The sequence below is a fragment of the Ylistrum balloti genome, unplaced genomic scaffold, assembly GCF_031769215.1.
Source record: "Ylistrum balloti isolate Yb309-2 unplaced genomic scaffold, AGI_CSIRO_Ybal_v1 Utg370202, whole genome shotgun sequence".
NCBI lineage: Eukaryota > Metazoa > Mollusca > Bivalvia > Pectinida > Pectinidae > Ylistrum > Ylistrum balloti.
The window spans coordinates 439553-453135 of NW_026782176.1; the positions used below are offsets into that span (position 1 = coordinate 439553).

The 13583-nt window shown below is 36.9% G+C and overlaps 1 protein-coding gene across 4 annotated transcripts in view; it reads left to right on the forward strand.

Annotated features, from left to right (window-relative positions):
- Nucleotides 1-11265, forward strand: part of LOC132551495 (protein MTSS 2-like) — a 62317-nt gene extending 51052 nt beyond the window's left edge. For all 4 annotated transcript variants that reach the window (XM_060215639.1, XM_060215641.1, XM_060215642.1 and 1 more), the window contains one exon: nt 5303-11265. In XM_060215639.1, coding sequence (XP_060071622.1) covers nt 5303-6051 — 749 coding nt within the window. In that variant the 3' untranslated portion in view covers nt 6052-11265. The remainder of the gene's footprint in view (nt 1-5302) is intronic.
- The last annotated feature ends 2318 nt before the right edge of the window (nt 11266-13583 follow it).

Sequence of the window (13583 nt, forward strand, 5' to 3'; positions counted from 1 at the left end):
CTTCCATGTTCAAAAATGTATCCATTGAATTTTCAATATACAGTGCCTGTACGAAAGCATGTAAGCTAGTGTCAATTTCTGACTATCACTAAGACACGTGATTTCCAATACAGCTGCATTAAATTATTGTTTTAACAAATTTACAATGGCTATCCCAACCAGATAGAGGATAGGCTCTTGCATTGCTCATGGGCGGTAATAACTGCCATCATTTAAACTTTGTGTACATCAGGGTGCCCTGATTCAGACTTATGAAGTCCTGATTTGTTAAAAAATCTCCCAAAATTTGAAGACATGGTAAAATATTCGAAGTTCACCATTGCATTTCACATTTAGGTATATATGTACTGCTCGTAAATATTATTCGATGAAATTTTAAAGTTGAAGTTGTGTTTCTTTTTCTTCTTAGTATATTAGCAGCATTCATAGTCAGATAACCATTACTACTACCTCTGTGGCATTTATGGTCAAATAACACTTACTACTACCTCTGTGGCATTTATATAGTCTGATAACTATTACTACTATCTCTGGCAGTTATAGTCAGATAACTGTTACTACCACATCTTTGGCATTTATAGTCAGATAACCGTTACTACTACCTCTGGCAGTTATAGTCAGATAACTGTTACTACCACATCTTTGGCATTTATAGTCAGATAACCGTTACTACTACCTCTGGCAGTTATAGTCAGATAACTGTTACTACTACATCTTTGGCATTTATAGTCAGATAACCATTACTACTACCTCTGGCAGTTATAGTCAGATAACTGTTACAACTACGTCTGTGGCATTTGTAGTCAGATAACCATTACTACTACCTCTGGCATTTATAGTCAGATAACTATTACCTCTGTGGCATTTATAGTCTGATAGCTGTTACTACTACCTCTGTGGCAATTGTAGTCAGATAACTGTTACTACTACCTCTGTGGCATTTATAGTCAGATAACTGTTACTATTACCTCTGTGGCATTTATAGTCAGATAATCCTTACTTTTACCTATGTGACATTTATAGTCTAATAAATGTTTCTAGTACCTCTGTTGCATTTATAGTCAGATAATCCTTACTTTTACCTCTGTTGCATTTATAGTCTGATAATTGTTACTAGTACCACTACTGCATGCAGATTCTGACAATTTGTTATTTTTTTTTATATTTTTAGCAGTGACTGAAGCCATCCACTCATAATATGATTGCACATAGCTGTCCTTAACAACTTGCATTTAAAATATAAAAAAATTAACACACAGTACTTTCTGTTGACTTTGATACAGTGAAACCCGCTTAATATTATATTCCATTTGTCAGGAAGAAATAAGATGATAAGGGGAACATGACAATAACAGATGACACGTTTTTTCAAGACGTCTAAACCAGGAGGTTAATTTTCTCATGCACCAAAGTGTGATTTGATTGGTTTTTCTTATTAGAAAATTGATCTTTTCCTCCACTTTCGCTTGTTTATTCTTTGAAATATCTCAACTGCTATCATTAATTATCGTGAACGATGATATGTCATGTTCACAGTGTACACATGGTCAAATTTGTACGTGACACTACGATGTCATCAGGTGATGTTTTGCCATATAATTTATTCATCCATTACTGTAAAGGCTTCATAATAGGGCATCATTGCAGAGTTGATATACATAAAATGTGTATCGCTTCAACTTTGAGGAAATGTGTTCTGAAAGATCTCAAGGTGAAAAGTTGGCCATCAGGGCAGTGGTGGTGTTTACACAATGCGTCCTGTCCTATCCTCACTAGCCTGTGGTTTATCAATTTTTTTTTTTTATGTGATATTTGTCAAAATGAAAAAAATATTAAGCTTTGCCCACATGAAAATAAGTGACATTATAAGAAGTTGGATTACATAGAATATATAGGAAAAAAAATCAGTGTTTCAAGAAAACGTGATATTAACAGGAAAATGACATTAACAGGTGTGACATTAAGTGGGTTCCACTGTACATACATTCCATAGGAACATTTGAGCTAACAAGAGTGACATGCATGCTGTGTAGAGATATGTTTGCACCCAGCGTCTGACCTATCTGCACGTTTTGATCGCTTGTGTATGTTGTCTGTGTGTTTACAGATTATGATTTATCAACAGAACTGGATAATGTGCCGGAAATCGAGAAGTACTATACTATCCCTCGTAACTCAGACATCCGGAATGTGTACAAGCAGATACAAGCTATGCGCCCTGCCTCCTTAGCAGGTCTGGATCAGTGAGGATGTATATAATGGGGATGATATGGGGGCTTGATGTTATAGAGTTTGAATTACAGGTTTAGAATGCTTAATAACATCTGACATGATGATAGAGATCAAGCTGTATGGTCAATGTTAGAAAAACAATATGTTTGATATAAATTAAGTAGAAAGCATTTTTTGTAAAGTTTGAAGGAGATTTCCCATGTAAGTGACATGCTGCGATTGTCTTGTCTATCGTTCTGTGTCATATACTTATAAACCAAACCAATCACCTCCCAAAAACACTCCTTAACCTTGTTTGATGAAATTCTTTAGAATGGCCTGCCAGGACATTGGACAATGGTCAAAATGAGTCAAATCCTCTTAGTTACGATCTAGTCCAATACTCTTCATTAATGAGAGGGTCTTAATGTGCTTTCCCAATAATAAACCTGGTGAATCGAGGATTTCATATTTACCCCAGGGGTTTACTACGATAGATGTTAGATCTGTCCAGGATAAACTCCCCATGTACTGTCAGATATTAGATCTGTCTAAAATATACTCCCCTTGCACTGTCAGATGTTAGATCTGTCCCCTTGTACTGTCAGATGTTAGATCTGTCCCCTTGCACTGTCAGATGTTAGATCTGTCCCCTTGTACTGTCAGATGTTAGATCTGTCCCCTTGTACTGTCAGATGTTAGATCTGTCCAGGATTAACTCCCCTTGTTCTGTACTGTTTCCATGCTTGATCGTTCATACATGGCCAGATTGAATGCATGATGCATGTCAACCCTAAGTTGCCATTGCTGATAATGTTAAGCCATGATATATCATGTATGTGAGATTGATTCATTTCTTAATACTATTCTTAGTTATTACCAGCAGGTTGGCTGCAACAAATCTCAGCATTGTCACAGTTTCCATCCAACCATCCTTATACTTACCCTATAGTTTAAGGTTGATGAGGTGCACATATATTGACCTTGACTGACCCCAAGGTCCTAGGGGATAGATGGGGTCAAAATTTCAAAAATCTTCTTCTCAGTACCCAGATAATATAGAACCAAATAACTCTTCATGTATGGAAGCGTCTTACGGTGCTTTACCAATGTTGTAATGGTCATGATCCCAGGGTCTCACATTTCCCGTCAGAGAGGTTGTAAAGCTCTCTGTAGCATATATAGGAAAATTACATTTTTGAGCATAATTTGTTTATTTGTTTTTAGAAATAGTTCAAACTTGGTTAGAATCCTTGGCATAAGCTGACAGTTTGATGAGGGGTACATAATGACCTCGGATGACTGAGGGTGAGGCTAAAAATGGGTCTTGACTGAAATTTTAAAGCTGTGCTACTGGTCATGGATGGAAGATTTAATATAGGAAATTTCAATTTTTGAATTCAATTTATTTTTAATTCAGTGGTTAGAAGCCTTAGCATGGAACAACAGTTAATATTATGCACAGTTTACATTTGCACTATGTGTACGATGTAGTTAAAGTACTTACTTGTTAAGTATTTCTATTCAGGTGACCATTAATGTTTTCTTGTTTTATAAATAACACAAGATCTGGAAACAATAGTGATACATTTCTCAGGATCGCCAAAAGCTGCCTTTTTGGTTTTTTCATTTTTTTTTTTTTTGACTTTTTAATATTTTCCCTGTCTGTGATCTTACGGAAACTTGATGTTTTGTCTGAGCTTTGCCTGTCACTTTCTAAGTGTGATTTACTAGCTGTTAGTATTGTATCTATAAGTTAGATGTTCAGTTTTACATCTCAGATCTCAACTAGATATTTTTTTGTCAGTTAAGGCTGAAAAACATGTATTCAGATTGGGTTGAAATATCGCATACATTTTCCAAATCTTACAGTGTTTATACAGTGAGGATACAAAGCCTGAGTTTTGTTTTTGCTTTTTAGGTCATCTGATCCAAATGGTCTAGATGACCTATAGTCATCTGGCTTTGTCTGTCATTTTGTGCCATCGGCTATGTGTAAACTTTTTTTCTTTAAAATCCTACTGTTCTTTCATACCTGGATGAATTGCAACCAAATTTGGTCAGATGCATCATTGGGTGATGCTTATTATTCCTTACTTTCAGAATTTTGATTTGACCCCTAATGGGGAAGTGCTGAAATTCCTGATTCATCAGTTAGGGTAGGCAATTATTTCTTAATTTCAGAAAGTTGATTCAGCCCCTAGGGATTTGGGTACAGGGCCCAAAAAGGGGAAGTTAGACAATATTTTGTTCCAAATACTACTCCTTTGTTATGCTTGAATGGATTTCAACCAAATTTGGTCAGAAACATCATCGAGAATGGAGAATCATATCTTAAATTCAGAAAAAGTTGATTTAACTCCTAGTGAATAGGAATGACCTTGATCTGCTTGAAAGGTCACAGGGATCATATATGTTTAAATCTTTAAATGACTTGTTCTTAATAACCAAAAAGGCAAAGGATGATGATATTAGGCAGGTAGCATGCTAGGATGAAGGTCTACCAACTTTGTAAATATGAACAACATTGACCAACTTTCAAGGTCACAGGTGTCGAATGTGATGAAATGCTTAAGCAACTCAATAAACCAAAGGCCAAGGGTTTTGACATTGGACCTGTAGCTTGCTTTTTCAACAATATGCCTGTAGTAATGGCAATTGTGTAGTGCCTGTATAAAGAATATGATTTCAATTTTGCAGAAAATGTCTTGATGAACCAACAGTATCTTCTATGTACGCTGTAGAGTAGTTGAGCAATTTATTTTAGGCCTATTTTGCCTTTTCCTATAGATGATTTTATAGTCAGATGACCATTAAGGCCCATGGCCCTCTTGTCTTACTATGCTCCCCTAAAATTTTTAGGGCACATTAAGTCCTATCAGAACTAATTATGCATGTCTTGTTTTGATCACGGCTGTTTTCATATCTTTCCAGCCTTCGCCAAAAAAATCATTATTGATCAAACATAAAAGAATTCAGTATTTAATTGACGATTGATTTGGAATAGCTTAAAAAAATAGGAGTAAATGATTATTTAAAATGAAATGCTAATTCACAGCTTTGAAATTGTCTTATTTCTGTTGTTAAACAGGTATACCTGTGTCCAGTTCACAAATAGCAAGGCGGGCCTCAATGAACACACCAAAACCACCACCCCCTGTGCGAAGGTCATCCTCCATCAGCACAGCAGCAGCCCCTGCTGTTGTTCAGCGTATGAGGAAGACTCCACCACGTGACAAGGTAGTTCAGCCGGTTTCGACGGGACACCGTCGTAGTAGCAGCTCTGGCGGCTTGTCAGAGCCTGCCTATGCAGAGCTGCAAACAATACAACAGAGCATCCAGCAAAGACATCAACAGCAGGAACAACAGAACAAGCTACTACAGGCTAATCCGTACGCTACCACAGGCACCCAGCATATAACATTGTCAGCGCCGCCTACACCCTCACAACACATGCCACTCCCCCCTGGAAGTATCAATAATCAAAGAGGACACCATCCTCCTCCTCCAAGACAGACTTCCTCCCAACATAATAAAAAAGTAGGCGGAACAGAGGCACCAACAAATCCTCCCCCAGATATTCCGGGGGCTGGATGGAAAAAACAAGAGAGTTCTCCACCTGTTTCACAGCCGGACATGGACTTTGATTTGCCTCCACCACCTACAGACTGGGAGCTTGAGGAGATAGAGAAGGTTTACAGTTGCCCCCCACCTATCATACAGAAGCCCCCTCCCCCGGGGTCAAATCCAGAAAATGTCCGTGCTTCCTTATTATCAGAACTTAAACTTGGACCTAAACTAAAGCGAGTTACATCTACTGATGAGGGGGCAGAATGTTAGGCCAGGAAGTGCTGTGTTTTTGTTTCTATTCACATATTTTTAATATTAACCAGTGTTGAACATATATCTATGTGTGTGCCCAGTTATTGAATACTGTTGGATACAACGGTTATTATCACCATTGCTCACATCAATTCGGAAGTACTTATCTGTTTATACCTCCTACCACAAAGTTAGGGCATGGAATTATATGATCTGTTTATCGTTCTGTCAGTCCCTCCATCTGTTCATCTGTCTGTTGATCAGATTTTGACCAGCTTTGCATTCTAATCTTAACTCAAAATAATTCAAATGATTTGGCTGACTCTGAATGACTGAGGGGAAGAGCCAGAAAAGGGAAATTTGGCGGCATTGCTATAAATTACTTCTTCTCTAGACCCAGCACTGGCTATTACTCATATTAAGTTGGTCAAAGGAGGTGTGCATTTAAATTTGTACAAATGCAGGAGCTGACCTCCTTTTCTTAAGGAGACAACAGGTGATTTAGTAATTATACCTCCCACTTAGATAAGTTGACATGTATAGTAATCACTGTGTGTGTCCATCATCCAACCAAGGTCTATACACCTTTAATGGTCATCTGCCAAGGTGAAAGGTCAATGGTCACCCTTGATGAGTTTTGAAATAGCTTAGTTACATGTACAAGGTATCCCATGATTCACATCACTCAACCAATTTAATTCGTATTCACAGCATAGCATCATCATGATCTACACCTGATCAGATTTCGTCGGTCATCAGTCAAGGTTAAAGGTCTAAAATGTCACCCTTGACCACTTTGGAAATAAAATGCTTGTGTTAAAAATATCTCTTAAACCCCTTTAAAATTCTAGCTCATATTCACACCATCAAGTTCTGCTCCAAATTAGATTTTGTTGGTCATCAGTCAAAGGTCACCCTTTACCATTTTTGAAATATAAATTGTGTACAAGATGTCTTCAGAACCCCTTAATAAGTTAACTCCACAGTAGATAAAGATCACAATGATGGGGTGAGGTATATATCTATGTAATACTACACATATTGGACTGGTAGCATCTTGAGGTGATTTAAAAGCTCTTCCTTTCAAGGGTGAGTTAGGACCACAAAGGAAATAGAGCTTTAAGATCCCTCATCTTCTTCCAGATTTGTAGAGATTTGTCAATGGAGAAAAACGAATTAATTTAGTATAAGATGTGGGTGTCTTCCTTCTGGGGCCTGAGGGGCGGGGCCAAAGTGGAAAATGTAGCCAAATTTTAACATTCCTCCTTCAGCTTTTAAGTACAATGTATAACAGAATATTTTCAATATCGTAATGAAGTACTCTTAGATCTAGTGAATTATATGATAGGTTGATGGAGGGACAGAAACCTAAAGAGCTAACACATATAATCTTTGAAATCCTTTGTGAACAAATTCCTTTTCTAATATGGTCTGGTGAAGTGGACTTGCTTTATGTAAGTCAAAGGTGAGCCAAGAGGTAGGACCCTTTATGTACAATTATACTAACTGTTAAGCATTTAAAATCCATTCATTTTTTGTTTGGATAATGGCATTTTATCAAAATATAGTTCAAAGCTTTAGAATTTTTTTTTTTATGTGACAATGGAATTGTAATTATAAATGTTATAAGGTGAAAGCTAAAATTTTCAGGTGAGTGATGGGCTTCTTGGTCTGTCTTTTTTTTTTAAGCGAAATTTGTTCAAACTTGATATTATGTCATGACCTAATGTAGGATTGTGCCCTGACGTTTTCTTTTATTTCAACACTTTATAGAAGGTTGTTGAAAGAGTTTGCTGTGACACAATAGATTTTCCACATGTTCACTTGTTTGTTGAGAAAGTCTGAATCACTCTGGCTGTTCACATGACACTCGGCCAAACTAATGCAACACTGACAACCTTACCATAGTCCAGTCTTCTTTATATACTGATGTAAGGAATAAAAAATAATTGTATCCGAAAGGAAACAAGGTTAAGGACATCATACATTTTATGTTCCTTGTTGTGCTCATTCAGTCAATAAATTTCATTTAGTTTCTCTGTACTTTTGCATTCCGGCAGACACATTCTGGTGTGAGGTATCTCTCTACTTGTACACTCTTCCAGACACATTCTGGTGTGAGGTATCTCTGTACACTCTTCCAGACACATTCTGGTGTGAGCTCTCGCTGTACACTCTTCCAGACACATTCTGGTGTGAGCTCTCTCTGTACTTGTACACTCTTCCAGACACATTCTGGTGTGGACTCTATCTGTACCTTTGTATTCTTTCAGATTCATTCTTTACATCCTCACCCTTCCCACCTCCTCCCACACATACCACACTCTTACTACCTACCCCCTTTTAACACACCCTCCTACCCACCCACACCCTTCTGACCCCTCCCCCTCCCACACACACTCACGTCATTCACTGTCAACAGGAGATGGGCTTTTCAAATTCTTGTTCAATGTCCATTTATCTGTTGTCTGTCCGTCCTTCAACAGTTCTTTTTATCGTTGTTTCTTGAGAAAAACAGGATGGATCTTTCTCAAATTTCATATGTAAGTTCACCTTGATCTCAGTTGGGCAGGTTTGGGACTGATTAAGAAAAAAATGATGGACAGACGGTGATTTTGGATGTGATTGTGAAGGTTTGTCATCGCTATTTCTTGAGTAGTACAGCATGGCTCAGAAAAAGAAAATGGCTGTCAAATTTGAGATGATGGATCACTATTCAGAGAAATTTCCAAATTTCATATAACAATATAATAAATACTTATAAATAACAAATAAAGATCAAACAATGGTGGGTGCCAGGGTCCCTCTGGAATACTGTACTGTATAACCTACACAGTCGGAACATATAACATCCCTGATTGATTATATTATAACTTGTGGAGACATCTGTAGAAATATATTAATTCCAGTTTGGTTATTTTATATCATGTCAATTCTCATATGGGAACATATAACACCCCAGATTGATTATTTTATATCCTGCAGTCTCCTGTAGGAACATATAACATCCCAGATTTATTTTTTCATAACCTGTGGAGATATGTGTAGAAATATATTAATTCCAGATTGGTTATTTTATGTCATGGCAATTCTCATATTGGAACATATAACATCCCAGATTTGTTATTTTATATCCTGCACAGTCTCCTGTAGCAACATATAACATCCCAGATTGATTAGTTTATATCCTGCACAGTCTCCTGTAGCAACATATAACATCCCAGATTTGTTATTTTATATCCTGCACAGTCTCCTGTAGCAACATATAACATCCCAGATTGATTAGTTTATATCCTGCACAGTCTCCTGTAGGAACATATAACATCCCAGGTTGATTATTTTATATCCTGCAGTCTCCAGTAGGAACATATAACATCCCAGATTTATTTTTTTATAACCAGTGGAGACATGTGTAGAAATATATTAATTCCAGATTGGTTATTTTATGTCATGGCAATTCTCATATTGGAACATATAACATCCCAGATTGATTAGTTTATATCCTGCACAGTCTCCTGTAGGAACTATTTGTTGAATATAATTTTGGTTACTGAACAAAGTACATTAGTTTTTAACTGGGACACATTAGATGCAGTAAGGCAGTCAATAATACAAACAGCACACATAATAGTACTTTTACTTCAGTATTTAACCAAGTCTTCTTCCTGGTATAGGCTGTGTAAATTCACGATTTTTTATTATTTTTCTCTTTGGTGTCAGATTAATTTGACCTTGACCCACATTGCAGGTCACAATTGTAAAATCGGCTAACAAAATTGCGTGTCGGGTAGGGACGGAATGGATGACCATTGTTACTTTTATTAGAAATGTATGTGTTTAGGTTAAGTAACAATCTCTCATGTTTTTGTATTCAGTGTTGATATTATATATATGTGAAAATATTAATGTCTGACGTACGTGAAATGCTCGGTAACTTTTTTAAAAATTTTAAATTGAAGTTATTTTCTATTTATTGTCATTTTTTGTCATTTATTGAACATGTTTGTATAGAAGAGATTTAAAGAGAATGTGTCCTTTGTAAACCGTAGTATTTGATGTGAGTGAGTGATTTTAAGACCAATATTGATGTTCCTGAAGTACATTTCTTTGTGCAGAAACCAGAGCTGAGATTACTGTGGCTTAACACTGCATGCTTCAACACATGTGTACAGATCATCCGTCTAGCTCAACAACAGATGCCACATGAGTTTAATTTTCTAACAGTCCTCTGTTAATGATCTGTAGAATAATAGCTTACCAGTGTCAAGCAAATTCAGTATAATTTGTTTGATTTTTTTGGATGGTAAATAATAATTGTAGACATTTCTGATTTGCTAAGACTATTATCACTGCTTGAGTTATTTTATTTCTTGCTGTCTGCTTGCTAACATTTACAAACCAAATCTTGAGGGTCCTTAGATGTAGACCTAAAGCGTTATCTCAACTGGTCCAAAGGACTGATAACTTAGGCCGTGCTGTAGCATCCGTCTTCTGTACGCGATTTGCTAAAAATACATACTAGTCATGAAGCACTGCATGTATACTTTGACCAAATATTATCCGAGGCATCTTTGGGGGAAAGTGAATCAACTTTGTACTGATAGTAGGTCTACCTGTGACCTGAGGGGCAGGGCCTAGAAGATTCTTAAAATACTTCATCTGTATGAGTGATGTCATTTTGTCCAAATTTGATTTGAAGTTTCCAAAGATAAAAGGGGCTCAACACCCTAGGGACATCAAGGCAGGGGCTCAATAGGGGAAACAGAATAATTGCTATAAAATTCCTTAACTTCTGTTTGGACAAAGGGATTTTGACTGCAAAGGGAAATTGGTGACACTCAGCTTCCTGGTGTCCAAAAGGCAGAGCCCAAAAAGGTTTATCTTTTGAAACATGAGTTTAAAATAATTATTTTTCTAATAGGATGAAGGTAATATGACAAAATTTGGTTTGCAGCTGAAATTTAACATTATGATAGGGAGTAGAAATGTTTTGATGTAAATGCTGAAATATTCAGGTGAGTGATACAGGTCCCATGGGCCTCTAAACTTTTTGAAAGTTAACATGCAATTGGATTCAATTGAATGCATACTAGCAGATTAAAAAACAATGTTTGATGTATTATGTCTACTCCTATAAGATATTTTTTGTATGTTATACCCTCATGTGTAATGATGTAATGGACAGTTAAAAATGTACGTGTTTTGAGGCTATAATAAAGTTCAGAGAAAACATGTTTTTGTTTTATCTTGATAAAATGTGCTGATCTTGCCAGCTCACTTAAGGGATGTCTACCAAGAACATGCTCTTTTATCACAAACACAGAAAGTTATGCGATATTTTGATGGCTATTGGATGTAGTACACTGTGACCTCCATCAGACCAATCAGTAATGTGTACTACACAGAGTCAGCCTATGAAGTATAGGAATATGGGATATTGATGTTCTGTCGAATGGTATAGAATTTGTACAGAATAGAGGCTTTGCCATGGTTCTACACTTGAGGGAAGAATATCACAAATGAATAGATTTTCAATATATAGAACCCCTAAGCGTCTACTGCACCCTGATATCTTTCTGCTACCGGCAAGCTATGCAACAAGGGAAATAACTCTAATAAAATGATAAGCAAACGTCGAGCAGTTGACATGTCAAAGTCCGGCAGACTCTTAGATAGATAAATCCAGCTTCGTTTGACAACAAGTGTACGGTCTCGTAAGCTGTCATCAGAGATACCAGCCATGTCGTTGAAACATCTCGGGAAAGGTATGAAATGAGAAGTTAGCTTCTATTTTTCGGGGAACTCTGCGATAAATAATCTTATAAAGCTGATAAAGATCTTACTTACCAAAGGGTTTCGTACTAAAGTCTTGTCAAATTTAATGAACGATAAATGATATTACATATGAATTATGTATAGGAATTCGTCGCTTATTTCTTGGCATAGTTGACATACTTGTTGTTTTGGACATTCTGAGCTTACGCTTAGTGTTGCTGTTTGTGAAATTTACAGTAAAAGGTAAGTCTATACAAAATTCATATAAGGTACAATGCAACTGCCAGTGACTCCATAACGGGTATAGAGATTTTCCAGTTTTTGAAAAACCTGAAATCCTGGACCCACCTCTGTTCGGGTGTATAGGAAGTCTCAGCGTCCTCGTTCCTGACCTCGTGAAACGGGGTCACGAACGAGGACGATTAGACTAGAACTAAGTCAGGAACGAGGACGTTTAAACTATCGAAACATATATATATCTCGTCATCAGATAAACTAAAAGGGGCGGGTCCAGGATTTCGGGTTTCACGTTTTTCAGAACTGAAAAATATCTCCCTCCCCTTTTTTCTTATACTTGAACATGTTTTTTTTATCACAAAAACAGAAAGTTATGCGATATTTTGATGGCTATTGGATGTAGTACACTGTGACCTCCATCAGACCAATCAGTAATGTGTACTACACAGAGTCAGCCTATGAAGTATAGGAATATGGGATATTGATGTTCTGTCGAACGGTATAGAATTTGTGCAGAAGGGAGGCTTTGCCATGGTTCTACACGTGAGGGAAGAATATCATCGTCTGATACAAATGTAACAGTTCAAGGTCGCCAGATCCAAATATATGAGTTCAAGGTCGTCAGCTAAGAGGTCAAGGTCAAGGCAATCAAAATAATTTTATCGGTAATTTTTTCTATAATATCATGAAGATAATAAGAAATAAACGATAAGCGCTTGGCCCAGAGTCGGTGGCCATGCAGCGTTTTTACTTTCCAATTACTGATATCATGGAATAACCTATTTGTATCTTAGTTTGTGCTAATATAATAATAGTCTATTTGTTGACCTACTGACAGATAAACAGAGACACATTAGTTACCTCAATCCATAAAGGCCTCAATCCAAAAGGGATGAAAGCCACTAGGGCTTTTCTACAGCAAGATGGTGGTCCTCACTGTCTCGGCCGTCTATGGTTGCTGAAACTGAACAAAGCTGTTCAATACTGATCACGATGGCTCTGTACATTGCTGGGGACATCTCTTCTTCAGGTTCAACAGTCTTTCATTCAAAGCCTTGACACCTCCAGCAAGCTGTCGAACAATTCCTCCCTCTTCTTCAGCTGGAGGTATAAACGAGGGTCATGGGTTTGATCTGACTGCCTTTAAAATGTCTATAATTACCCAAACTTTGTGTCCTTGTTTACGTATACATACTCACTCTAATGATGAACAAGCATCTGACCAGGGTGGAAATTGGTGTAAACGACTAAATATGTACAGAATTGGATGTACAAAACGTAATGGTAAACAGAAAATAACAGTGATAGAGTTGTTTGATCAAGTATAGTCGTGGTACTATCAGTATTTATACTAGTAGTACAAATAAATTAATTCACAATCTTAAACAATAACATATGATGGATATTACTGTTTAGTCAGGTCCGTAACCATAGTAATTAAAACCATTGGATGATCACGGTTTTCTGTTAGGTATTGATGTTGTGTAATAAGTCCACTTCTACAGTCAGTTCTTACTATGTTGATCTTGGTCAGGTAC